The 27,977-nt window shown below is 52.2% G+C and overlaps 2 protein-coding genes across 4 annotated transcripts in view; both read left to right on the forward strand.

Moving 5' to 3' along the window:
• Nucleotides 1-10,631, forward strand: part of MTCL2 (microtubule crosslinking factor 2) — a 29,673-nt gene extending 19,042 nt beyond the window's left edge. For both annotated transcript variants that reach the window (XM_064730300.1, XM_064730299.1), the window contains exons 9-16: nt 72-179; nt 400-567; nt 1,533-1,784; nt 1,909-1,980; nt 2,343-2,413; nt 2,644-4,084; nt 4,180-4,321; nt 5,209-10,631. In XM_064730300.1, the coding sequence (XP_064586370.1) occupies nt 72-179; nt 400-567; nt 1,533-1,784; nt 1,909-1,980; nt 2,343-2,413; nt 2,644-4,084; nt 4,180-4,321; nt 5,209-5,237 (2,283 nt within the window). In that variant the 3' untranslated portion in view covers nt 5,238-10,631. The remainder of the gene's footprint in view (nt 1-71; nt 180-399; nt 568-1,532; nt 1,785-1,908; nt 1,981-2,342; nt 2,414-2,643; nt 4,085-4,179; nt 4,322-5,208) is intronic.
• A 6,543-nt stretch (nt 10,632-17,174) lies between these two features.
• ACSS2 (acyl-CoA synthetase short chain family member 2) overlaps nt 17,175-27,977 on the forward strand; it is a 30,017-nt gene continuing 19,214 nt past the window's right edge. The window contains exons 1-2 of one of the 2 annotated variants that reach the window (XM_064729748.1): nt 17,175-17,358; nt 17,549-17,744. In XM_064729748.1, the coding sequence (XP_064585818.1) occupies nt 17,235-17,358; nt 17,549-17,744 (320 nt within the window). In that variant the 5' untranslated portion in view covers nt 17,175-17,234. The remainder of the gene's footprint in view (nt 17,359-17,548; nt 17,745-27,977) is intronic. The other variant, XM_064729749.1, reaches the window with a different exon arrangement.

Here is a 27,977-nt window from a genome sequence, read left to right on the forward strand (position 1 = left end):
GTTTGGGTGTCCCCCATCCTGCCCAGGGGCTGTGGGTCCCCATATCACCCCAGCCACGGTGTCACCCACAGGTGAACAGCATGAAGGAGCTGTACCTGCTGCTGGAAGAGGAGGAACTAGCTCCACAACAACAGGCAGACAACAAGATGTGTGCTGGGGACTCCTGGACCCCCAACACGGTGAGCAGGGTCCCCACGAGCCCAGGGGGTGGATCAGGATAGGATCAGGTCCTGCTGTGGCTGGTGGCTCCTCTTGGGGTGTGTGCCTGGGTGGGGATGGTCCCTGTCCCTCACCTTGGCAGCAGCCTGCAGGGCTGGGATGCAGAGAGGACAGCTCCCACAGAGTCGCACCCTGTTGAATCCCCTCGTGCTGCCTGTGCTCACCCCTGTTCTCCTGCAGCCCAACGAGTGCATCAAGACTCTGGCAGACATGAAGGTGACCCTGAAGGAGCTGTGCACGGAGCTGCGGGAGGAGCGGCGTGGTGCCAGCGAGCTGCAGCAGCAGTTCACCAAGGCCAAGGCTGCCTGGGAGATGGAGCGTGCTGAGCTCAAGTGCCACATTGCCCAGGTGGGAGCCCTGGGCACCCCATGGGCTGGCAGAGCCCCCCCCGTGCCTGCTGGGGGGCTGGGGGCCTGCCTGTGCCCTGTGCCAAGCGCTGGGCTGGGAGCAGGGTGGCACTGTGGGAATCTTAATTAGCAGCCACTCAGGCAGGAGAGTTTCCATGGCAACGGGGCTGGCATGGAAATCTGCCTGTGGAGCAGCAGAGGATGCTCTTTATTCCTCTGTCTGGGGAGGGTGGGATGGGACAGGGGCTCAGCATCCCCCCTGAGGACAGGCAGCTGAGAGCAGCATCAGAGCCCACCTCTCCCCCACCCTGAGTCACAGCACAGGATCCCTGTGGATGCTGCAGAAGGGATGCAGGGCTGCAGGGAAGGCAGGAGGTGGAGAAAGGGCAGCCTGGGCAGTGGGGGAAGCTCCTGCCTGTAGGATGAGTCTCACCAGTCCCTCAGCCCTGCCCTCCCAGTGCTGAGAGGTTTCCATTCATGCTGTGCTGGCAGCAGCCCATGGCTGCACATCAGCTCTGCTCCCCAGCACTTTCCAGGCAGGATTTCTCCTGGCAGAGCATAAGTCCCCAGTTCCCATATCTCCTCAAAAGCAAGCATAGCAGCTATGGTGGCACCGCCCCACTGGTGCTGCATCCTTGGGGGCCACTCAGGTGATGGTGCCCCTCTCCAGGAGCCATGTCCTGCAGGCAGGAGCACAGCCAGGCCGGCAGGACATTCAGCCTGTGTCCTGCTGGGTGACCATCTGCTGGCCAGCTGGCATGTTGTGGCTGCAAGCCATGGCTTGGCTGTGCCATGGGCAAGCCATGTTGTGTGTGTCACGTCCTTGGGGACATGCTTATTGCCCAGCCCGGCAGCATGGGACTGGCACTGGCAAGAGGGATGCCTGCAGCCCTGCCTGTTTGCTGGAGATGTCCAGCACCACACTGGAGCCCTGGGTCCCTCACAGCCACCACCGTGTCCCCACAGCTGGAGTCAAAGGCAGGCAAAGGGATCGCAGAGCGTGCGCTGCCAGACTGGAAGGTGGCACTGAAGAGGGAGCGTGAGGAGCACCAGCATCTCCTGGCCGAGTCCTACAGCGCTGTCATGGACCTCACCAAGCAGCTGCAGATCAGCGAGAAGAACTGGAACCAGGAGAAGGTGGAGCTGCTGGCTCGCTTCAAGGAGGAGCAGCAGCAGGCAGAGCAGCAAGCGAAGGACCTGCAGAACAAACTCAACCAGGTATGGTGTCCCCCATCCTGCACGTGTCCTCCAGCCTCTGCTGCTTGCCCCAAGAATGTTTCGTGCTTTTGCTTGCCCAGAGAGGCTCATGTTGCACCTGCTGAGTGACCAATGCATTCTCCAGTTGCAGAAAGGATCCAATCCATGGGCATTGAAGCACTCTGAAATGGAGAAGCATGGCAGCAACTGGAAAGAGGTGGGTAAGAGAGTGTGGAGTGCTCTCAGGATGCTCCTGGAGCCCAGATCTGTGCTAAGGAGGATGTGTGAACCCAAATTAACACCCCTTTAAACAGCAAATGAGGCTGCAAGGGAGAACACCAGGAGAATGTGAGCATGAAGGGCATGGCTGAACCCCCAAGAGCTTCTTTTTATAAAAAGCTGATTTTAAATAGATGTGGTTGCAGCAAGCCCCATGCAGTCCCGGGACTGCTGTGCCTCGGTGTGTGGGGAAGCTGGTGGTGCTGGAGGGGAGCAGGATGCAGCCCCTGAGCCCCAGCCCATCTCTGTGCCCTGGTCCTGTGCCTTCTGACCCTGGAGCTTTCTCCTGTGCCCTCCTAGGCTCTCAATGAGAAAATCACAGACAAGGAGACAATCTCTGAAGCAGAAGCCAAGGGAACCAACCTCAAAAGGTGAGTGTGCTGATGCCTCCATAGCCCCTGGAACATAGAGGGCTTGACATCCCTGAGAGTCACAGGGGAGATGCAACCCTGTTCCATGATAGTACTGGAAGCAAAGGGCTCCCGGTGAGGAGCAGGACTGGGTGCCCAGGAAGGTCCCATTGGGGTGGGAACAGTGTGTCTCAGCTGTCCCCAATCCCTTCCCTGCCCTGTTTTGATCCCTATCCTCTCTCCTCCCACAGGACCAAGTCTGTTTCCTCCATGTCAGAGTTTGAAAGCTTGCTCGACTGTTCTCCCTACCTCTCTGGAAAGACCATGCCAGGGCTGGGTGACCATGCCCGGTGCAAAAAGTCATCCTCAACCACCCAGATGCTGCCCAACGGGATCCGGGACAGCGCCAGCCTCCCTCCCTCCAACTGTACATATGTGAATATCGAACAACCTGTCCCCGACAGCCTGGCCAAGGAGAAGCTGGGCATCTCCTCCTGGGACTACTCACGGGCAAGCAGCCTCTCTGGGCACGACCCAGCTCAGAAACAAATCCAGAGGAGCTACACGGCCCCCGACAAGACAGGGATCCGCATCTACTACAGCCCGCCGGTGGTGCGGCGGCTGGAGGCGCCGCTGGTGCACAACAAGGAGGGCAAGATCATGATCGAGCCCGGATTCCTGTTCACCATGGCCAAGCCCAAGGAGCCGGAGGAGTCGGCCAGCGCCGAGGGCACCTACAGCCAGTGGCTGTGCAACTTCTCCAAGCAGCAGCAGGAGCTGCTGGATGGTGGCACAGGGGAGAGCGCGGTGCCGCCGGTGCCGCGCTTCCCCTCCTCGCTGCACGACCTGGAGATCTCCGGCAACATGAGCGACGACATGAAGGAGATCACCAACTGCGTGCGCCAGGCCATCCGCTCCAGCTCGCTCGAGAGGAAGGTGAAAAGCACCTCCAGCCAGACCGTGGGGCTGGCCCACGTGGGCACACAGACCATCCAGACGGTGAGCGTGGGCCTGCAGACCGACCTGCCCCGTGCTGCCGGCATGCATGGCAAGAGCTGGTCCCCGCGCAGCTCCTCCCTCGTGTCCGTGCGCAGCAAGCAGATCTCCTCCTCCCTGGATAAGGTCCACTCCAGGATCGAGCGGCCATGCTGCTCCCCAAAATACGGCTCTCCGAAGCTCCAAAGGAGGTCTTCCTCCAAGCTGGATGCCTCCAAGGACAGGAGCCTGTGGAACTTGCACCAGAGCAAGCAGAACGGCTCTGCCTGGGCCCGCTCCACCACCACCCGTGACAGCCCCGTCCTCAGCAACATCAACGATGGCCTGTCCAGCCTGTTCAGTGTGGTGGAGCACGCGGGCAGCACCGAGTCCATCTGGAAGCCGGGCTGCCCTGAGAGCAGCCGGGCCAAGCCCGAAGCACCCAAGTACGGCCTCGTGCAGGAGTTCTTCAGGAATGTCTGCGGGCGGGCGCAGAGCCCCACTGCCCCCCAGGAGAAGAAGGAGGCGACTGGGGAAGAGAGCAAGAGAGCCGAGCACCCCAGCCCCGCCACCCACCACGAAAACATCTCCCGTGTCTTGAACAAGAAGGTCCTCAAGCAGGGCAGCTGCGAGGACCCCAAGCCCTCGTCCCCTGGCCAGGGCAGTAAGGACGCAGCCCTGCGGGACCCCGACCTCATCTCGGCTCTAGCCAGCGAGGTAACGAGGCACAGAGGCCCCCGGGGTGTCCCGCCGTGGCGGGGGACAGGGTGCCTGACCCCTCTAACTCCGCTGTGCCCTGTCTATCTTTGCAGGACACGGCGTGTGACTGCAGCTCCCAGTCCCTCACCTCGTGCTTTGCCCGGCCGTCCCGCTCCGCGGTCCGCCACTCCCCCTCCAAGTGCAAACTGCACCCCGCGGAGCCCCCCAGGGCGGAGGAGAAGCCGGGGGCCTCGAGTGAGTGAGGACGGGGGGCCGGGGGACGCAGTGTGCCTGCCATCCACTGTCCTGCCGGAAGAGCGCCCGCGCTGAGCCCGCGGGGCCCCTCGCGGAGGCGGCGCAGGCTCATCTGTCTCCTAAACGTCCCCTCGGCCCCGGGGACGCTTACGAAGCAGATGTGGAGCCAGAGGTAGCCCCGGGGTGCGGGGACACCCTGGCAGGGTGGCTGCATCACCTCCTGCCTGTGCAGAGGTGGCACCGGGGCATCCTGGCTGGTGCCACCGCGCCGGGAGTGTCAGCGAGACCCTGCTGTGCCGAGGGCTGAGAAAGGGAGAGCAGCCAGGGGAGGCTGCTGCTGTCGATAGGGAGGGCCGGGCCGCTGTAGGGGTGATGCTGCAGCCACCCCGCGGATGGAGGGTGCTGGTGCTGGCTGTGGCTGCAGCATCCTGCCCATCCCGGGCCCGTTGCCCGATTGCTGTGCGGTTGCATCAGCCGCGGGCTGAGTGTGCTTCCCCGGCAGGAAGGAGGAGGGAGGCTCCCTGTGCTCACCCGGGCTGGGCTGGCTGGGGGCCCTCCTCGGCCACCCTCCTGCTCTTGGGGTGCTGCTGAGGCCCTTGGCTGCTGGCAGGGGTCTGGGTGGTCCCCGGGCTCCTCCAGCTGCAGGTGGGGATCACTGGGTGCACAGCATGGGGAGAGGTGGCCTGTGCCTCTGTGTGTGTGTGTGTGCACATCCCCTGCTCTCAAGGGGTTGTGGTGCCCCTGCCTTGCACCCACCTCCCTGCTTGGGGCCACTTGTAGTTATTTCTTCTCCAAGTGCTGAATATACATATTTCTCTTTTTTTTTTTCTTTTCTCTTTTTTTTTTTTTTCATTTCTCCACTTCTGGCCCTGCCCAACTCCGGACAGCCTGCAATGTAAAACCAAGTGCATTTTAAAAATACCGAAATGAGCTACTTTGGAGAGGCACCAATTGGATTAAGAGATTGTGGTTTGGGAGGCTGCAGCGTGGCCCGTGGTCTGTGCCGCACGTCCCTCTGTCACCACCAGAAAAAGCCTTACCCAGGGAGGGAGGGGGCAGCAGCCACAGCCCCCACAGCACTGCAGAGCTCCTGGGGCTGGGGGACTGCGACCCAGTCCCACTCAGAGCAGCCTTGGTTCCCCTGTGCAGCTCCAGGAGAGAACAGAGATTTCTGAGGCAGCTGCCTGACCTATTTTCCAGCCGCCTGCCAGGGGCCAGGCAGGGATTCACCCAGATGGAGCTGCCTGCAGGTGCCTGGGGCTCAACGCATTGCTCTGGGGCTGTGTGCCTTGTTCTGGGGTCTCTGTGCACGGCTCCAAGGGCTCTGCATTGCCCCAGGGGCTCCATCCATTGCTCCAAGGGCTCTGCATTGCTCTGGGGCTCTGTACAGTGCTCCAGGGGCTCTGTATGCTGTTCCACGGGCTCTGTGCATCGCTCTGGAGCTCTGTACACCACTCCAAGGGCTCTGTGCATTGCTCTGGAGCTCTGTACACCACTCCCAGGGCCTCTGCACATTGTCATCTCGCAGTTTCTCTAAAGAACTGCCGGTGCTGCCGAGGCTGCTGCCCTCTCCTGCCCGCAGCAGCTGCTGCATCACTGCCACGTCGCAGCCTCCGTCAGCATCTCCGCGACAGCCGCTCACTGCCGGTGTCCCCGGACACACCAGCATCAGCCAGGGCCCAGCAGGCCCACTACCCATGGCCTTTTGCTCCTGCAGCACCCAGCCAGCCCCCGGGGCACCCTCATCACCCAGCTGGGTGCTGCCCACCCTCACCAGCAGCCAGGGCCGGGCTGTGTCCCTGCCTGCCACGGAGTTGTTGGGTCCAGCACTGCCACGGGCAATCTCCTGCTGTACATAGATATTTTCGGGGTGGTTTTTAGCATTTTCATGGATAATCGGGGTTTTGGTTTGGTTTGGTTTTTTTTTAAAAGACTCTCTACTTTTTTGGAATGTGGTTTCTCATTTTTAAAACTGCCTTTTAATTATTTGTAATATTGGTCAGTTCTGTCTTACTCTGTAAATAGCGGTGCTGAGCATTTCCCAGGGGGGCTGAGATGAGGCTGGCAAGGAATTTGTGGGGAAAATTTGCTTGAGATGTGGAGGTGGCTGATTCTACTCCAGCCCCTCCATGATTCTGCCCCTGTCCACATGCCAGTGCCCAGCCTGGGGTGAAACCTGAGGTGTTTTGGGTAAAGCCGTTTGCCCCTGCCCTGTCCTCCTGCTTCCTCTCACCAGCCCATGCCAAGGTCGCATGAAGGGCACCTCCTGCCCCGATGACAGGCTCTCTGCCCACCCCATCCTGCGCCCCTGTGTCATGCCTGCTTGTTGTGTGATGAATAAAGGCCCTGCAACCCCTCACCCCACCCTTGGTGCTGCCTTCCCATGCTGTGGTGGGGGACTGTGCTGCCTGTCCTGTCTGGGGCAGGGCTGCTGCAGAGGGAGGTGTGGGGTGACCTGATCCTGTGCCTCTGTTCCTGCCATCCTGCCTGCTGCCCAGCCCACACATGGTGTCCCATGCTCTCCTCACCCATCTGTCTGTCCCTGGCACGGTCCCCATGTGCTGACCCCAGCTGTGCCACACCAGCAGGGCTCCTTGTGGATCCTCACTGCCAGCACTGTCACCAGGCTGCCCTCAGCTCTGCATTGTCCCTGTGGTGCGCTGGTGTTTGTCACAGCTGCCATGTGCCATGCCAGCCTGCCCAGCAGCTCACCCCAGCCTGCACACACACCCACATCCCCCTTCCTCTGCTGCCCATGGCTCCCTGCCCTTGTGCCCTTCAGTTGGACTTGATGATCTCAGAGATCATTTCCAACCTTAATGATTCTGTGATTCCCTGACCACCTGCTGGTCCCAGCCTTCCCTCAGGTTCATTCCATTAAACTGTTCCACCCTGAGGTCCTCCATCACCCACTAAAACCCACCCTCCTTCTTTGGCTCTTCCATCATCCTTCATGTCCTATTCCTTTCATCCCTTATCTTTGATCTGCCATGTTCCATCCCTCTTTATTGTGCTCTTTCATCAACCCTAACCCAACCCAGCCCTCCTTCCTGTGCTACTCCATCCCATTCCTCCTTCCCTTGTTCCCACCATACCCCATCCCTCCTGTGTATCTTCTTTTATGTCTCAACCCTTCTTCTACTGCTTCTCTGTTGTTCACCCACCCCTCCTTCCTTGCAGTGATCTACTGTGTCCCATCCTTCCCTGCCACCCACCTCCATCACCCAGCAGGTCCCATCCTTCTTTTCTGTGCTCATCCATCAGCCACCATGTCTTGTCCCTCCTTCCTGTCCTGCATCCTCCTTTGTGTCCTGTGCTTTCTTTGTGCTCCACTGTCGCTCACCACCTCCAATCCCCCCTGTTCCCCCCACTCCCTTCACATGCCATCCCTCCTTCCACGCTCCTTCCAGTGTGCTGTCATCAGCTGTGTCCCATCCCTCCCTGCCTTGCTGTGCTCCTCCATTACCCACCATGTCCCTTCCAAACCCCTTGTGCTCCTGCATCCTACACTGCATCCTCTCCCTCCTTGTTCTGCTCCATCACCCATCACCTCCCATCCCTCCTTCCTTTGTTCCTCCACTGCCTTCCATATCCCACCCTCCAGTTTTCCTGCCACACTTCGATCCCATCCCTCTAACCTGCTCCTCCATTCACCCCATCCTGTTCCTTAGCTTCATTCACCCCCACCTTCTTCTCATGTTTTTTCCTTCTTCCCCTTCACCCTGCCCCATCCATCCTTGCCTTGCTTTGCCTCCAGCTTTTCCTTTCATATTCATGTCAACATTTCACTGTCTTCTTCAGCTCCCCCCACCACTGCCCTCTACATCTTACCATTAATTTATCACTGCTTATTCTCCATTAGTTCCCACCTTCACCCCAACCTCCTCCCCTCCTCATCTTCTCCACATCTTTCTTCATCCTCTTCTCTCTTCCTCTCTGCTCTCTTAATGTCCTTAACTTCTCCACCCTCACCTCCCACTATTTCACCATCCTTTCAACTGCTAATGTCACCCAATTTTACCTTCTTAACCTCCACATTTCCAGTCCCTCTTTGTGCTTATCCATTTCCCATTTCCTCATTCATCTTCCTCCACTGCCCTCCAGTCTTTGTCTTCTTCTGTCCCCTTAGTGTGTCTCTGTTCCTCCTGTCATCCATGTCCATCTCCCAGTGTTTCCTCATCCTTCCCCTTCTTCTCTATCTCCCCTCCATCTTTTCCTCCACTCTTCTTGTTTTCCTCTTCGATTTTATCCACTTTCTTCATCCTCCACTTCCCACTGTCCTCCATCCTTCCCCATGCCCCACACCACCCACTATTTGCCTGTCCTTCCTCACCCTCCACTTCCTACCATCTGCCCAGTCTCCTCATCCTCCCCAACCTCACTTTTCATATTCATTGTCCTTCCCATCTTCCATCTCCTTCATCCTCCATCTCACACTTCTTCCTCCACCTTAGTTCTTCCTGTGACCCTTCACTTCCCATTGTTCCCCATACTTCTTCCTGCAGTTTCACCTCTTCCTGTCCCTCTCACACTCAATCTCTGGCTATCTCACCATCCTGTGTCATTTGCCTCCCACAGTGTCCCTGTTTCTCCTTATGCTCCTCCACTTCTCCCCACCTTCCTATCCCTCTTTACGCTCTAAGTGTCCACCAACCTCACAGATTTCCCTCTCCACCCCTCCCTGACCTCCATCCATCCTTCCTTACCTCACAGCTCCCTCTCTAACTGTCCTTACATTCTCCTTCATCTCCTACCTCTGTCCTGACTTCCAGTCTTCTCCCAGCCTGACCTCTCCCATTCCTCCCTGCACTTTTACTCCCAGCACATCTGACTCCAGCTACAATTTTCTGCTTCTGTTCCCACTTCTCCTGCCTTATATCCCATCCCTTACCGACCCAGGAAAGCCACTACCAGCTCAGCCACCCCTGATGCATATAGGAAGGGCTCTTCCTGACATCAGAAAACACTTCTCCCTAGGGCTAGTGCAGCTGGAACTGGTCATGGGGGGAAAGGGGATAACCTCTGCCCTTGGAAGGCTTCAGTAACCAGATAAAGGTTTCAGCCAGATAAAGTCACCAATGTCCCAGTCTAACAATAGCAATAACTGATGTGGAACATGCAGCTTGACTAGATTCCCCTAGGATCACTTCCAGCAGTGAAGGATTTGCAAGAGGGGCGAGAAAGTCCAGGAATGGCTTTGAATGCATTGCTTGGGATGCTCTAGGACATGAAGAACTATCCCTGCCACTTGCAGCTGCTCCATGGTGCTCAAGCAGACCACCACACACACTGCTCAAGCAGGACCACCCTATGCTCCACAAGGACCATCGCACCGTGTTCTAGCAGGACCATCCCATGCTCAACAAGGACCATCCCACTGTGCTCCAGCAGGGCCATCCCATGCTGCCTGAGCAGGACCATTCCATGCTGTTCCAGCAGGACCATCCCATGCTGATTGAGTAGGACCATCCCATCCTGCTTGATCAGTAGCACCCCAAACTGTTCAAGCAGGACCTCTCCAGGCTGCTTGGGCAGGATCATCCAATGTAGCTGGAGCAGAACCTTCCCATGTTGCCCAAGCAGGACCACCCCAGGCTGTTCAAACAGGACTATTCCCAGGCTGCTTGAGTACCATGGACCAACCCAAAGAGGCTTCCTGAAAAAGCTACCAGCTCCCAGGCCAGTGAGTGATCCCTGAGATGTCCCTTCAGACCCAAGAGCCAGGGATCTTTCATCATCCTTGTTTTCTGCCCCTGCAGGGCCATCCCCTTCCAACAGCCTTACAGCTGCAGTAGGGCACCAGGCTGCTGGCAGTGCTGCCAAGGGGAGGACAGGTCTCCTCTCCATGCCAAGGGAGCTCCAAACCCTGCAGGACCTGCATGCAGGAACTTCTCAGAGCATCCCATGTCACTCACGCACAAGGGCCAGCCAGCCTTGCTTCCCTGAAAATTGCCTTGCCATGCTGGAGGCTCCCAGCCGTCCCATGGAGGGGAAAATGCCCTTTCCTAGGGGATGTCCCACTGCAGGGACACAGCACCCAGTGTCTTTATAGGGTGGGTGTGACATTTGTGAAGCATTCCTGCCCATATGCCTTCCTGGCTGGGAAATCTGGGGGAGGGTGGAGGGAATTTGCTACCTGTGTTAGGAACTAGCTGAACTTACGTGTCTCCCCAAGCTGGATTTCTTATTCCAAATGTTCAAACTGTTGTATATTGTACTGGGATTTTTACATTGAATTATTGTAGAAAGCAAAAATTTAAACCGAGTCTGTTAAAAAATAAACATTAAAAATCTCTATGAAAAAAATAAATGTGAGCTTGTCTCCTTACACACGTGCCAGAGCAGGGATGTGTCTCCAGCGGTGAATTTCCAGCGTGAGACCACACCACCCTCTGGTGTCAGCACCGACCTCAGCTCAGCTCCGTGCTGGCCCTGCTCCAGCTGTGTCCCTTTACTCCTTGTCCCTTTGCTCCCAGCCCTGCCTGGCTGCCGGCACACCTTAAATCCTGCTCAGTCAAAGCAGATCCCATCCTGCTCCCAGCACGTGGCGTGGGGCAGGATGTGGCCAAGCCAGAAAGAAGCAAAGCAAGAGCAGAGCTGCTTTGTTGGGTGCTGGCATCACCCTCCCAGCCCCACTGGTGCTGATTCCCAATCTGCCAGAGTGTGGGATGTGCTCCTGTGTCCACACAGCCTCACCCTGGGCATGACCAGAGCTCCAGCTATCCCTCCCTGCTCAATAAAACAGGGACAAAAGGAGGCAGCCACGTTTATGGGAGTGAAAGGACATGCTCTGAAGCCTGGGGACAGCTCACACAGGGAAGCTGTTTATTAAACCCCAGTCTCCTTGCTGTGCTGCTGATGAAGGCACTGCCTCTCCTGAAGCAGTTTCCCTTCCTCTGCAGCCCAGGCGTCCAACAAATCTCTTACCAACCAGGCCCCCTCTCCCAGAATGAAAATAGCACCAGCTGGCAGAGCCCAAGTAAACAAATGAGCCACTGTGAGAGGAGAGAGCATCTTTATAAGTTAATTGGCCCCATCTAAGAGTCAGACAGACATTTTCCTGTGGATAGATCGCTCGAGAAGCTCAGGCAAACAGCACCAACATGTCTCCTGGGTTTGATTTATAAGCCTGATTGCATTACTAGCTCATCTCCATATAGAATGATTATGAATATATTGTCTGTACTCTGCAGAGGGCTAAATTACCAGGCTCTGATATTCATCAGCTACTCCTTGAAGCTTAAAACCGCCTCAAATTCAGAACCCTCTCTCCCAGTGACAGCAGGGGTAGAAAGGAAACAGCTCAGGGTTGATCCGTGTTTTCAGCACAACCTGGGCTGTTTTAACACCCTGATTAAGGGGTAGCTGGAGGGAGGGAGCAGCCTGAGCCAAAGGGCTGTGGAGCAGGGAAGTGCAGGAACCCAGAGCCAAGTGTGTTGGTATTGAGCAGTTACATTTACAAACAAAGGAGCTGATAACTCCCAGCAGGACTGAAGGGCTCTTATCACGGTGTTGATTAAAATTTCCTCTGCAGCCAGCGACGAGGGGGAGTGTCCTCAGTGGGGAGACAGAACAACCCGGTGTTTAACCCTGCTACTGCCGAGTGCTGATTCATCCAGCACAAGTGAAGGGCTGCACAGCCTGGCTATGTGCTGAAAATTAGCCCAGAAAGCCCCAGCAGGAAGATCCACAGCTTGGTCACATCCTCTCACTCCATCTCCTGTGCCTCCCACTCCATCTCACCCCTGCTCTGCAGGTCCCAGGAGTTTTTGCTGGTGTCACTTGTGATACCTTCCAGATCCTTTGCTCTTTTGTTCTGCCCCTCAGTTCTCTTCCCTTGCCTGTGGTTAAAGAAATCTTTCCCTTCCCACTTTGGGATATTCTGATAAAGGCTCCGAGTGCCTCTGGCACAGCCATGCAAGGCACAAACTTAACTTGTGATAAGTTCACCAAGAGTAAGATCCATGATAAAAAGATGCCTTCTCTGATTAGCATCATTGACAGGTGTTACACCAAGCTGCTCAATCTGCCTCACCAGGCCCTGGTCCAGGCTGCCCTGCCCAGGAGATGCTCTGGGAGGAGTGGACAGGCAGTGGGAGAGGAGCTGGCTTGCTGCCCTCCTCCAGACATGCCCATGAGGCTCAGCCATCACACTGGTGCCTTGGTGTAGCTCAGACTCGTCCGTGCCTTCCTGGCTTCCTTCCTCCACTGCTCTGGGCTGCATCCTTCCTGCCTGATCCTCTCAGTGATTTGCATGAATGGGGATGTGATTCCCACTTTTATTGGCAATAAGGCCAGAAGGCAATGCCCTGTGACCCCTGTTGGACCCCCAGGTAAGTCACCTGCCCACCTGGAGCAGTACTTACCCCAAATTAGCACAAGGTTCCCATGTGAGGCTGCCTCCTGCTCACCCCACCAGCATCAGGAGGTCTGAGGTGTACAAACCAGTCCACACTCTCCAGTTTCTTTCCCCCACCCCCAGCATCTCCAGGACTGAGATCTTTCTTGTCAGGGGAGATGCAGTGAAGGGTCCCACCACAGCTGCTGAGCTGCTGTGGGTGCTGCACTAGAGGCTGTTTCCCCAAGCTTCCACAGTATCCAAAGCAGAGTTTGAGCAAGATACCACATATCCTGGCCAGTATTTTTTTTTTTTGACCCTCTGAGTCTCTTCAAGAGACCTTAATATGCATTAATATATACACCAAGTAATTACATTAACATATACACTTAAAGTACTTTTATTCCTCTACAGGAAGAGGCAATAAAGGACCTTTATTTTCCAGGACTGCCTGGTGAGTTAGGAGAGCTGGGAGCCAAGCTCAGAGCAAACCTGCAGCATCCAGCTCCAGCACACACCAGCCCCCAGGGCAGGAGCCCAGCTGGATGCAAACTGCCCCGGGGTGGAGGAACTGGAGCAGCAAAGCATGGTCACACAGCAGGATTCCCTTTCCTAGATCCTGTAAAATCACCAAGGGAAGGCTGGGCATGCCCACAGAGTGTTCAAGACCAGGTTGGATGGGGCCTGGAACAATCTGGCCTAATGGAAGGTGCCCCTGCACATGGCAGGCGGTTGGAATGACATGAGCTTTAAGTTCCCTTCCAACCCAAAGCATTCCATGATTCTGTGGTTTTCCAGCTGTGAGACACTGAAATGAAAAGGTGAGGAGGGCTGTGTTTGTGCCATGGGTCTCTGTGGTTCACAACCCTGTATGCAGCTGCTGGGAGATTTACTGGAACATGAGAGAGCCGGGGAAAACAATAGGAGGCTATTTGGAATTTTCTGCTTTGCAGGTGCTTTCTGAGAGGAGATGCACCTTCTCCCCATCAGGCAGCTTCCTGGGCTGGACAGCTGCAGCACAAGAACAAAATTCCCTGGCTGCAGCAGCCCAGGCTGGACAATACTGGATAAGGGGCTGTGGGGCTGTCCCAGCCTCATGGCTCACAATGTCCTACACACACAGGCAACAGTTGCTGGACAGAAATCATGCTGTCACTGAGGCTGGTGGGGGATTTCAGCTGCCTAAATCACTGAAAGCAAAAGGCCAATGAGAAGGGAAGCAGAGGACACCTCCGAGATCTGCAAAGCACCTCTTCACTGGCTCTGGGACACTGTCCTGTGACAAAGAGAGTGACAAAGCCCTTTCCTGCCATGGGGTGAGTGACAGCCCCCTTCCTGGCACTGAGGGAGACAGAGGGTTTGTTAGAGAGCTGCTGGTAAATGCAAAATCCCTGGGACACAGGCTGCTGGAACTGAAGGTTGGCAACTCCTAACAGAAAATTATCACCTTGAGGTGTCTTCTGAATGACATTAGAGGTGCAGGGTTTGTCCCACTTCTCAGGAGAGGATCAGAGTGGTTTCCAGCTGGGGTTAAATGATGTGCCAAGTGTATCCAGAAATTCATGAAGCCATTCCCAGACCATCGATCCAAGGGGAGTGCTGGAGTGCAAATTCCCAAAACTCCTGAGGAGCTTCAAAAATAACCCTGTCCAAGGGCCCAGGCTGCAGAGCCAAAATGACTTTTTCTTAAAAAAAACCCCACCTTTTGTAATTGGGAACTTGGAGGTAATGATACTGCTGGCTGGTCAAGGAAAACTTCTTGCAGGATTCAGCTGTATCCTTACTGGTTTACCCACAGAGAAGGCCTGGGCTCAGAAACTGCTGATCCCAGATGAAAGCCCAAAAAGGAATGGGCTAAATCTGGGCATTGGAATTGTGTTGGAGACTTCATCTTCATCTGTGTGATAGAGATTGAGACCCTGCACACTAATCTTCCTGTGATTTTTAAATTTTTTTTAATTTTTTAAATAAAATTAAAAATATAATATATAATAAAAATATTAAAATTATATAAATACACAATATATAAATATATATTATCTATTCTTCATTATTTATTTTTATTCATATTATATTATATAAAAATTATACTATACATAATAATATATAAATGTATATTTTATATAATATATATTAAGTAAATATATATGATATATATAATGTCTATATAGCTTATATATATATAAACTATGTAGACATTATATATAATATATAGCATATTTATATTTATATTTATATTTATATTTATATTTATATTTATATTTATATTTATATTTATTTATATTTACAATAGAATCAATAGTATAAGGCCACACTGTAGCTTTCCAGGACAAGGATTTTATAGCACATGGCTGAAGAAGCTTTGTTACATGGGCTACAGCATGGTGTGAAGGTGACTGACAGATTTGGGATGTAAATCCTGCTGAGCTCATGTTGGAGGTGTGTAGAGAATATCTCTGGAGTGATACTGCCCATAGGGCACAGTCCATGGAGGGAGGTATCACCTGAGCTACTCCTGGGTTTCACCTCGGAGTAAACCAGCTGTGTCCTCCCACAAGGGGTCACAGAAGAACCTTTGCCCTGAAGCAGTGTGGGCAGGCAGCAAACTGACACAGAGCAGGGAGCTGCAGCACAGCCGTGCCCTTCAAAACCAGGGAACATCCTTAATGAAAAATACACACCAGCGCTGCTGCTTTTGTGTACAGAACTGTTTCTGGCCTCTTCGCTGATGAGAACATTGCTTGGAGTGCCAGACAGTGCTCACCAATCCACAGATTTGTGTCTCCTCCAATCCAGAGCAGGGCAACACACCCAGGGAGTGCACAATTGCACTTGGGAAAACCCAAGGATACCAGAGTAGGCTGTACCTGCCCACTGACACTGTGCCAACTTTAAGTTTATGCACTTTAATCTTTTGAGTGCTCTTTGGCCCTGGCCCAAACCAGCAAGAAATTCCCAGGGCAGGTGGCTGCCTGGGCATGGCAGTGCTTTGCTCCAAGGGGTGGGTTCCCCAGTGAAGAAAAGGAATTTGAGGTTTTGGCAGCCTTCCTAAGAAATATCTTCTTGGCAGGCAGTGTCACAGGGGCAGGCAATGCTGTTGGGGCAGCTGGGCTCAATGCAGGGGATGTTAAGGATTGGGATAACAGGGGGTTTGCTGCAGGAGGTACAACCACAGGCAACTCCTGCTCTGGAACCAGACTATTGGAACCACATTGGTCCCTGGGAGACCCCAGCTCCAGCCTCCTGCTGCAATGGGCATGGCCACTCAGGGGCTTATCTTGAATTTTGTCTGTGTCTAAGGATTGTGATCCTGCTCCTACTTTGGGCTTCTGTTCCAGCATTTAGCTGCCTTCTTGGTGAAAAAAAGTGAAAAAATTCTTAATTTCTCACTACTTCAGGAGATCTGTACAAAGTTTTTGCAGGAGGAAGGTGCTCAATGGACTGCCACAGCTTGCTGTGCACACACAGCTCAGTGGAGAAGTGGAGGGCCATGGATCCACAGGAAAGTTGTTTTCTGCATGGGGACAAGGCACGGAGTGTGGCCATACCCACTGGCCTGTGCTGGGGCTGGTGAAGGAGGAGCTCATGGATCTCAATCCCTCTGCCTGGCAAAGTGGCAGGGACTGGCACAGAGGGGACACAACTCCTGCTGGTGAGGGAGAGGCGGCTGACAGGGCAGGGCTGTTAAATGGGGACACTGCTGGCATGGGGGACAGGGCTGATGGTGCAGGACAGGGGGACACGGCTGTCAGGAGGACACCAGTGACAGAGGACACTGCTGGCAGGGGTCACTGCTGGTCTTGGGGACATGGCTGTTAGGGGGACACCACTGACAGTGGGACATGGCTGATCATGGCGGGGACACCAGTGGCAGGGGTCACCGCTGATTATGGGGACGTGGCTGACAGGGGGTCACTGCTGACAGGGGTCACCACAGATCTTGGGGACATGGCTGGCACAGGGACACCACTGACAGGAGACACTGCTGACAGGGGACACTGCTGGTCATGGGGACATGGCTGTCAGGGATATACCAGTGTCAGGGGACACTGCTGACAGGGCCCACCACAGATCATGGGGACGTGGCCAGCAGGGGGACACCACTGACAGAAGGGCCATGTCTGACAGTGGAACACCACTGGAGAGGGACACACTGGTGCCAGGAGGGACACGGTGTGTAGGGCACATAGCTTACATAGCTGCAGGGTGACATGGCTGATAGGGGGTCACCACTGACACAGGGGACACCACTAACATAGGGGACACGGCTGACAGGGCGCCACCTCTGACACGGGACAGCACTGAAACAAGGACACGGCTGACAGGGGGACACCGCTGGCAGAAAGCACAAAGCAAACAAGGGGACACCACTGACACAGGGACACTGCAGGGAGGGTGACACCACTGACAGCGGGACACCAGAGACACGGCGCCACGAGCACAGGCCGTTGAACATGGCCGCCGCCTCGCTCCGCCGCGAGGGCGGGCCGTGCCCGCCGTACCCGCCCCCGGCTCCGCGCGGCGGCGGAGCGGGACTGGGCGGCCCCCGCCCGCGCGCAGCAACGGTGCCTCGCCATGGGTCTGCCGGGGGAGAAGGCCCTTGTCTATCCGCCGCGGCCCGAACTCCTGCCCGCGGCCCACATCCCCTCCCTGTCCCACTACCAGCGCATGTACCAGCGCTCCGTGGAAGAGCCTCACGGTGAGCGGGGCCGGCGCGGCGGGGCGGCGGCTGCCCGGGCCCTCCGGGGGCTGTGGGGAGCCCCCCGAGAGCCTCCGCCTGTGGGGTGCTCGGGGGTGCCGCGCGTGTCCCCACAGACGTTACCTGCCTCATCCCCCTTCCTTCATCCCTATTTCCCGCTCACGGGCTCCGGTGCCCGTTGCCTTTGCAGAATTCTGGGGGGACATCGCTAAAGAGTTCTACTGGAAGAGTCAGCCCACGGGACCGTTCCTGAAGTACAACTTCGATGTGACCAAGGGGAAGATCTTCATCGAATGGATGAAAGGAGCGACCACCAACATCTGCTACAACGTCCTGGACAGAAATGTCAATGACAAGAAGCTTGGGGACAAAATTGCTTTTTACTGGTAGGTTTCTGTTTTTATAGTGGTGGAGAGGATGTGTAAATAGCACCCTGAAATGTACAAACAGTGTCAGTTTCTACTGAGGTGAATGAAAACGTAAAACCTGAGGGGGGCTAATCCTTAGATGGGTTCAGCGCGTGTTTGCTTGCGGTGTCCTTGGGAAGAGCTGTCCCGGGAAGCTTCTCTGCCCTTCCCGGGAAGCTTCTCTGCCCTTGTGGGATGCAGGAGGTGCCCGGCATGGCAGTGAGGAGAGCGCTGACTCCCAGCTCTGCCTCTGCAGCTGCACCTGCTGAGAGCTCGGAGCGCTCAGACTGGAGTGAGGTAGGTGCCACAACCGCCTGGGGAAGGAGGGAGATGTGGGTAGAGCAGCAGCCAACATCCGACGGCTAAAAGCTAATGAGCTCCATTATCTCTCGTGTTTATGTTTTGTGGGCTGGCGAGTTTCCACTCCTGTGGCAGAAAGGTTCTGCTAATACCTGAGTGTATATGTAGATTCCTTGAACTTGAATGTGAGGTGCTTTCAGACAGCCTGGCTTCTCTACCTTTGGGAAGAAAAGTTACTTTCAGCCTTATCTGAAGTATGTTTCTGGGTTTTTTTTTTTCACAAGAGTAGTTACTAGTGTTAAAATCCATGTAAAACTTACTTTTCATATTGATGCAAAGTAGGTTTCACTCGTGATGTCCAAGCTCCAGAAGTAATGCACTCCTGCTGAACTAGCTCAGCTGGCAGCTGCGTCCTCAGACAGAGCTGTGCCTGGCTCTCCTGTGCATTTTGCTGTTTCCCTTGAGCTTGTATTCATGTAACCTGGCTGTGACTGTATGTGACAGGGCAGAAGCACAATTAGATGTACCCCATGGTAGGCATGCAGTAACTCGTTGGGATGTGGTGAGTCCCTTGAGCACAGCAGAGCAGATGGAGAATCTTACTGTCATTGCAATAAAAATATCAGATAGATAGTCTGAGTGATTTATTGTGCAGCTGAAGGTCCCCCTGAGTCACCTGGTGTAAAGTTGACTGGGGAGCCGCCCCGCTGCTGAAGGGAACATGGTTATACCAGTGTGGCTCTGGCTGTGGCTGTCAAATTGCCTTCACAGAGTTTCTGCAGTTTCTATCCACAGCCCTGTTCCTTCAGTGAAAGAATTACACACACTGCCTAGTAGTTAATCATATTGATAAGGCACAGGTGAAATGCTGGAAAGTGTTTACTTCCCTTCTAGTTAAATAGATTCTATAGCTGGCTCTGATGTAAAATGACTGCAGCTTCTGAATGAAAACTCCTTTGTAAACTCCTGCAGGTAAAACTGTAAAGCAAACAAAGCCATTTAGCAGCCTGTGCTGGGGTTTGTTGAGAGACTGGGTTCTTCATGCACGTAAATCTTTGTGTGACTGTGAGGCAGCTACTCACAGTTTTAATTTGGGCTTGGTGAACATTTTTCTTGGTTATTCTGGCAGCCTTTGTGGGGTATTTGTGATGCTGAGAAAAGCTTGGGGTGGATATGAAAATGGTGGGTGGTTGTCAGTCATGGTGTTCACAGTGCTAAAAAATAAAATCTCTTCCTCCTAAGCAGAGAGTTTCCCCTGCCTGTTTTGGGACAAACTCTCCTAGTGTGGCTCTGTCACAGGTGACCAGGCACTGTGGTGTGGAGCTGTCAGCCAGGAGTGCTGGTAGGAGCAATGGAAGAGGCACACTGTGACAAACCTGTGGCACTGAGGACTGGGGAAAGCAGGGCTGAGGGTTGCAACTCATAAAATTACTCCTCTCTAGGCACGTGGTTTTCTTCAAAACTAAACAATAATTAATTTCTCTCATCTTGTCCTCTCACATTTTGTGTTGTAATGAGCCTGACTCCCTAAAACACTTGACACTTGTCACAGTGTATGGAAGGTCAAAAAAAATATTAAAGCCTCTGAAAGGTGAAGAAGTTTTTTATTTTTAAACACCTGAGCCACCAGATTACATCTAAGAAAGTCTGTAGCCTGCTGGATGGGAAAGGTGCTGAACTTATACCAAGGTTTGCTTGACTGCCCAGCTCTGAGAGCTCTGAAAAGATACAGGACCATGGTCTTTGCTTTCAGAGAGGAGGAGATTAGGGAAAAGTTGAATTATGTTTGGAGCATTGCTGAGTGTCTCTGAGAAGCAACATGTCCTTACAAAACTCAGAACTGCTGCCTGTGGCTGTCTCCAGTCCTGCTTGGATGGGAAGGAGCCAGCAGCTCATCTGGGTTGGTTAGGGCCAAGCTGCACTAAAGGTTCCTGCACCAGCAACAGTCCAGGACTGCCCAAATTGGCTCCACTCAGAGGGTGGAATCCCAAGCCACATGGAATTGCGTTTGCAGCACAAAGAGCAGCACATGGCATTGCCTAATGCTGCAGAACTTGTACATAGGTGGTGTTTGCTGTCATGGTGTCCTCCTCATGGTGCTGCTAGGATTGTGTAGTTCCAAATGGCCATCCTGAGGTGGTAGGAAACATGGATTTTTCCCTGTTTTCTCCTTCACTAGGGTATCTCAGGCTGCTTGTGAACGTTACAAATATTTCTGGTTTCTCGGCTTCTGATTCCTCTTTCTCTGCTTAGTATTGCTGATGTGGCCTAAAAAAAGGAACAGAAGCTTCAGGAAATGATCTGATAAAGTGCTGCTCTCAAAAGTGAATTCTCTTTCGTAATGGTGTGTAAAGGCTGAGGTCAGTGGCAGTGGTTGCTGTGCAGGTGGGTACCTGTGGTGGGCTTTGCAGGGGAGACAGACTGGAGCAGTCACTGGGACATGAAGGGGACTTGCAGCAGTGCTGAGGGACTTTGTGAGGGGTGGTTAATTAGGGCAGGGGCACAGTATTCCTTCACCCTGCTGTGGACATGCCTAAGTCACTTGGACAGCCCTTAGTTCTGTGCTGGAGTGTCTGTTAATAATCTCATATAAACTTCAGCCTGGGCAGCCTGTAGAGGTAAAAATACAACCATGAGGGAATTAAAAAACAGCCACCTATTGCAAAACTCTCTAATTAGACCCTGAGGTGTGAAAGTATTTGGATGAGGCCTGTTTTATATGTAACCTGTGCCTCTGTTTCTCAAACCAGTTATCCCAGCTGCAGTGCTGGTAGTGCCTGGTGGGACCAGGGGCAGAGGCAGGAGGTAAAATTTTGTTTTTAGAATCCCTCTAGCCAAGGAGATGGGGCTTGGCCAGTGCTCCTGGCTTCTGCCATCTCTGGGAAAATGTATTCACCTTCTGCTTTTATTTATATTGATATATGACATTACACATCTAGAAAGGAGCAATAAAGATAGTAAAGGCTGCCAGAGCTTATTGGAACTTTGTTTAACAAAATAATAAGTGCCTATGGTTCCTCTTCTGGGCCTAGAACAAACAGGACATGCAAATATAGAATTAGGAGGTGTGGTTTGTTTGGTTTGGGTTTCTTTATATGATTTGACTTTAAAATGTAATCATGGATTTAGGGCCTTGTAGCCTTGAGGTTTCTTTCTATAAATATTTCTATAAGAAAAAACCAAACAACTATGAAAGCATGTTTAAAAAAATTAATAAAATATACAAACCAGCCTCGCACATCTGTTATATGCACAGATGCTCACTGTTAACATCCAGCCTTTCCAAGGGCTTCTACATGATGCAGTTGGCTCTGCTGCTCCCACTGGCTCCAGGATTTTGGATCATCCTGTGTCAAACTGACCATTCAATTCTTTGGTAACTTCCTGCATGACTTGTTACCCTTTCAGTGATGCATCCTCTTTAAATGCTCTTCTGATGATCAGAGCATCAGAGATGAGATAGATTGTTGGTTTTGGCAGATATTAATTATTTTAGAAGCACTGCTGAACACTGCAGTGCTCTGCTTCTGGAAATCAGGCACATTATGTGCACCTAAAATAGGTAATAAATTACAATGAATGTATTAGTATTTTATGAAGCTGTAAATCTTGTACCTTCTTCAGGGGCAATGATAGTTGTAGATTCCATGACAGAAAGTGTAGCTCTTTTCTAGTGGGCTTTGAAATCTGCCAGTGTGGGAGAGGGTGACAAAACTGGGAGTTTCAGACAGCATTTCTCATCCCTCCAAAAGGGAAAAAAATATCCCTGTGTTGTGGGGATGACTGAGCTGCGTGGGTAGTGCAGGAGTGGGGGGAGCATCAGTAGAAACATGGGATATTAAAACAGGGAGTAGTGTAGTACCTCAGGCATGTCAAGGCATGTGCTTTCCTGGCTTCTTTGAAATTTTTCCTCTTCTAGATCTGGGCAGTCACCAAGCAGCATGGTGTGGTAGTGCAAGCATCCCCTGTGTTTGGACACTCATTTATGAAGTACAGGCTGGGACAGGAGGGACTCACAGCTTCTCCCCAGGTGTAGCTCCCTGACCTTCCTCCATAGGTGGATGGAGCCTCTAACTTTGGCTGTGGCTGTTTGGAGCAAGGTCATGATGGGTTTAAAATTAACTGATTTCATGTAACTGCTCTGAATTCCCTGCTCTAGGGTGCAGATGAGATACAAAGATGATGCTGCTCCAGGGCAGCACGGTGATGCTGCTTAAGGGTTTGAGGTTGTCACTTTGGCCTGAGGGGCTGGAAAACACAGGGATTGTGATCTAAAACTTGTAACCAAGGGCTCTGTGTGTGTGTGCTGAGACCCATTTTCCCCTGTCATATCTTGAGGTTCTTCTGTCCCAAGTGTTCTGTTGTTCTCATGTGCTGCATCCTGTGTTCTGTTCATTACTAGTGAAATCTGCAAGGTAGTTCCCAGGTGAGTGGTTGTGCCAAAAGGATGAGATAAATATCCGGAGAACAGCAAACTGCCTCCTTCAGGCGCATGTGGGGTGTGCTTTCCTGGATGCTGTGAGTCAGCAGATTGAGCACTGTGGTGCTCAGGCACTTGGCATGCTCAGAGTCACTGGAAGTTGTTTTTCCATTGCAAGGAGTGACTTGAAAGCAGAACTTGACTCATCCCTGTCAGGTACACTTGCTGGTTTGCAGGGAGATGCAGGGAAGGGTGAGAAGTTTGATGTTTTGGAGATCTCAGGCCCCATTCCTGCTTTGCAGAGCCTCTTCCATCCCAGGATGCCAGGCAGGGCAGGAGCAGGGAGCTGGCAAATGCTCTCATTCTGCTCTGCAGTGCAAGGAAGGAAGGGGACAGATATTAAAGCTTGGTGACACTTGATTACCCAGTGCCTGTGGTCTCCTGTGGTTTTGCCCATTCAGAAGCACCCCTGGACATGTGCCTCCATGGGAGGGCATTCCACATTATTGAAGATTTTCTCTGGAAGTAGTTTTTGCTGAGCTCAAATACCACATAATCCTGCTCCTGGAGACAGAGTGGGATTTTTCTTCTCTGTTAAGTCAAATCTCTTAAGAGAGAAGGCACTCAGGTAGCACTTGGGTGGTTGCTCCATGGTAAAGCAGTGAGGACAGGGATTGTTTGATCTCTCCTGCCTGGGAGAGCAGCTCAGCTGCCTTGAATCAAGGGAGCAGCTTTCATTTGAGTTTTGTTGGATCTGGTTCTTTGCAGCCTTTTGCTCAGAAACCTTTGGTAGCTGCTTCTGGCAGGGATACAGCATCCATCCATATAAATCCAAGGGATTATCCAGGAAGTATTGGACCAGATAAACAAGTGGGATGTCCATACGTGCCCAGGATTAAATGGCATGTGCCCCAGATAGGGGCAGGAACTTGAATGTGGAATTGCAGAGCTGCTGGCCAGGGTATACTGGTGGTATTTACAAAAAGCTGCAGTGCCAAGGGCTGGGAGGTTGCCAGTCCCCCTTAGCCCAGAGAGGGCAATGGAGAGGGTCCTGGGAACCAGTAAATCTGACTTGTATCCCTGGGGGTGCAGTGGAACAGGGTCACTGGGAGAGGTGGTGGAGCTGCTGGCAGACTGCTGGAGCACGAGGCTGATGGCACTGAGCCTGCAGAGACGGCTCTTTTCACACCACCTTGGGGAGGTTTCCCACAAAAGTGTGTTCAGGAAAGTAGTTCAAGTGTGCCTGGAGCAACAATGTTTTTATGGAGCTGCTTTAGCCTTGCCCTTTGCTTCCTCACTTTCAGTGGACACTCTCCAGGGTCAGCAGCAGGACTGCCAAGGGCAGTGTTGAAACAGAATTGCTGGTGGTGGCCAGGCTGATGTGCTCCAGAAACAGCACCTCCTGCTGCTGTTGCACCTGGAGGCCAAACATCAGCCATGGTTCTGACCCAGCATGGTACTTTAGTCTGAGAGGCTCTTGGCTGAGCTGCTGTGAGTGCAAGTGCAGTGCTGCTGTGTAAATGACACCAGTTTTTATGTTCTCATTTAGTACTTTTTCCTCATCCTCCTCATTGCTCTGACAGCTCTCTAGATTCAGCATGAGGGATTTAATAATTTGTGCTGAACCTAGAGCCCTACCTGAAAAAGTTGGTTTTGTGCAATGCTGTCTTTCTGCATGGGTTTGGGGCTGTGGTTGTTATCATAACTACCTGGAGCAGTGTGAGGGGTGGGTGTGCACAGACAATGGCACCTGGATTTTCTCATGTCTGTGGAACTTTTGTCTTGTTCTGCTGGCAGCTGTTACAAATAACTGGATATGTTTTAAAAATACTTGGCTGCTCTAGGGAGGGGCACTGTGGTCGTGCAGTGATGGCATGTTACAAATATTGGCTGGATATTTGAAACTTGCAGTGGATAAATGGAGTTCATGGACAGAGAGGATGGCGAACTTCTGTATGGATTCAGGACATGGAAGATCAGAGCCTTCAGTTTGCTCGTTGGACTAGAAAACCTGATTATTTTAGCTGTGTGAATGGCTTGTGTGTTCTCCCTTGGCACCCTGAATGGAGCAGCAGTGACAAGAACTTCAGCTACACGTGGGTGAGACTTGCTCCAAGTAGGGGACAAAATGCTCAGGCTTTGCCAACAGAGGTGTGAGTGGGTGCTCGTTCAAAGCGTGGCATTTTCTGGTGGGTTGCTGCACTTGCTGTGCCTGGGGGACTCTGTGCCCAGAGCTCCTGGGCTGAAGTGTTGATGGGCAGTGGTTTCACAAGAGCTCTCACCTCCCCCCTTTTGGGGCAGGGTTTCAGTTCTTTGTTTGCATTTCTGCCCATCACTTGGAAATGTCGTAATGAGGTGCGGTAAGAAATTGTGAGCGCTGGCAGTTTGCCATTAATACATTTTCATAGATGTCACCTCCCTTGTTCAGGGGAATCCCTCAAGGAAGTTGAGGGCCTTCCTGTTTGCTTTGTCACACCTAGCTACCTGAAAGTGCCCAGAGAAACTGTGGCTGTCCCAATTCTGGGGTCAAGGCCTGGTTGCACAGAGCTTATAGCAACCTGGTCTAGTGGCCCATGCCCATGGGACCTCATTGTCTTTAAGGTCTCTTCCAACCCAGACCATTCATTTTATGATTCATTCAGTGATAATGATGCATGTTTTCCATTCCTGTTGCCACTGACCATCTTCTAAGAGACGTTCCCTAAATGACATTCCAGCAGGTGACACCTGGCCTCCACCTCTGGAGGTTTATCATGCATGAAATTGAAATGTCCACCAAAAATCTGATTAAAAGCTTAATTTCCTCCCACGCCCTTCATGGATATTGTTTGAACCTCCATTGAAATTGCCTTGCCTGGCTTTCTGTGTTTCTAGAAGCTCTACAAAATCTGGCAGAATGTTCCCACCAGGGATGCATCTATTTCCCAAAATGGGGCATTTCCCAGTGGCAGACAGCTTGTTGATTATTTTACTTACAGAAGCTTCATCCAGGGTGTGTTCAACAGCCCAACTGTAAATTGTTTAAACAAGCAATCAGCTGTTTTGTACTGAATATAAGCCCTACTCCCACTGGACTGGTAAAAATAGTCCATGCTCATTTGAAAACTCAACTGATGGTAAACATCTAAAATGTTTCCCCTCCTGTCAAACTCGCATATTCTTCTGCAGCATTCAGTGGTTTTGGCTGATAGGGTTACAAGTGCTGGCTGAGGGCAGCCAAACTCTGATGTGCTGGGTCAGTCTTGCACATGATCTCTGTTGCAACGCTATAGGATTATTTTGTTTTTAAAAAAACTAATTAAAATTTACTTGAAAAAACCTCTCCCCTAAATAAAATAGGCAAAAAGCTGTTGTTTTTCTCCACTGGTTGTTTTCTTGTGTTTTAAAGTACTTCAGAAAGTAAAAGCTAATGCTTTTCTTCTTGACTTGCTGGTTACTCGGTATCAAGCAAGTAGGAAAATTATGAAGCCACAGAGAGCAAATTCTCCTTGCTGAGCCCATCAGCACAGAGGGGCTGCTGACACCATCACCAGGGTATTTACATGTGGTCTGTATGACTTGTAAAATGACTTATCTTGTCAAATGAGTCAGGGTGAAAGTACATTTCCCTTGAAGAGGGATTTCCTGGCTGCTGTTGATTCTGTGTTCCCCAAAACTCTTCCCTGGGGTGTTCTGGCTCTCAGGTGTGAGCACAGAGTGTACAAATCCCATGGCACTGAGTTCACCTGCCCATGTTGGCTGATGAACCAGCAGTACTGGGAGGTGTTGGTTCCTTTAGAGATGTCTGAGCACCCCACTGCCTAAAGAAAGGGGCTTGAAGTAGATTTTAGGGCATGGCCTGGCATGAGTGGGATAACTGGAGGGAATTTTGGCAGGTTGATAAAGAAGGAGTGGTTTTGGAGCAGTGTCCACCTCTGTCTGGGCTCTGTGGTGTAGGATCACTCAGGGTATGGCACAGTGAACAGTAGTTGGCTGCACAAGATAAATATTATTTCTTTAGATGCATCTGGTATTTGTTCAGCTTCTGAAAGGCTGCAGATACAAAGAGCAGCTGGGTATGTATTCAAATGAGATGGAAGGACAGAAAGATGGATGTGGTTTTCCTATGGGACAGTAACAGCTATGCAGGGTGTTGGGTGTTTGCTTTGTAGGCTGTGTGCCCATGTAGCTGTTTTTAAAGGTGAGTAAAGGATTGATTCCTTGATAAAAGAGCAAATGGTGACCCAGTATCCCTGTGGAAATAAGCTCCATTTTGGCTGTTCTGTGAAATACATAGTGCCTGTTTTGGAGTCAGTTGGGCTGGAGGGGATGGGCTTAGGGCTAAGCACAGAACATTGTTCCCTGTAGAGCACAGGGCTCCTGCTTTGACACAGCTGATTTGAGCTTCATAACAGCAATGGGAGCCCATTCATGCTAGATACATGATCAACTTTAAGTTGGGATGGTTTGGCTCAGAGATGGATTTGAGAGCAGAGCTCTGTTATGCCCTGCCTAAGCATATGGGGGACACTGGAGGGAAAAACTGATGGATGGTTCTAATGCAGTGGTCAGAGTCAACTGTGTGGATTTAGGAAGTGATGGCATTAAACTGGTAAGATTCTTCTTTTCCCTGGGCTTTCTGTTGCCAGGTTTTCTCAACAGTGTTCTCTCAGTGCTGCCAGATATTTCTGAACACACTGGGAAAACCTTTTCACCAGCCCCTCCCAAGCTGAGCTCTGTCATTACGCAACTTCTTCTTTCTTGATCCGTGTTGTGATGCAAGAGGATTTAAGCGTGGTGATGGTGGGGTTGAGCTTTCTGGTAAACTTGCTGCTCAAGGAACCTCAGGCTTCCCAGAACTCCTTTGGGAATTCTGCATTACTGCAATGGGAGATGGTGACGTTAAGCATGGGCAGGGCTGGGCAGTCTGCCCCGTTATTATGAAATGTTCTCATGGAGGTTTTTTTGCAGACCTGCTGCAGACCCATCTGTTTGTGCAGTTAAGAGCATTTCCATATTGAACAATCCATGCAAGTACCGTAATTTTTTTCCTGATGAAAGGGTGTCTTTTTCTGATTATCTTGCACAGCTGCTCTCCCCAAACTTCTTGTTTCAATGTTCAGCTTCATGTTTCTATTTTCTCAAAAACAGATTTTAAAGGCTGTCTTTACTCGAGTGCCATTCCTCTCTCAAATGACATAATCAAGGCTGCAGAGTGGGGAGAAATCCTATTTATTTTTCAGTTTTGCCTGCTGTTGCTCCTGAGAAACCAAGATGTGTCCAGGCAGACTCTTTTCAGGCAGCAGTTTTTGGGGCTGTCCTAGGAACAGCCGTGGCAGGAGGTGTGTGAGCAGCTGACACCATGGTGGCCGAGCATGCTGGGCACTCTCGCTGCCCATGCGGCTCACACGTGAGCACATTCCCCACATGGCAGCAGCCTGGCTGGCCCAGCTCTGCCTGGCATTTTGGCTGCTCTAATTCTGGATGTGGAACGGATCAGGAAGCCCAAGAGC

This window comes from Zonotrichia leucophrys, chromosome 20, assembly GCF_028769735.1.
Source record: "Zonotrichia leucophrys gambelii isolate GWCS_2022_RI chromosome 20, RI_Zleu_2.0, whole genome shotgun sequence".
Taxonomy (NCBI): domain Eukaryota; kingdom Metazoa; phylum Chordata; class Aves; order Passeriformes; family Passerellidae; genus Zonotrichia; species Zonotrichia leucophrys.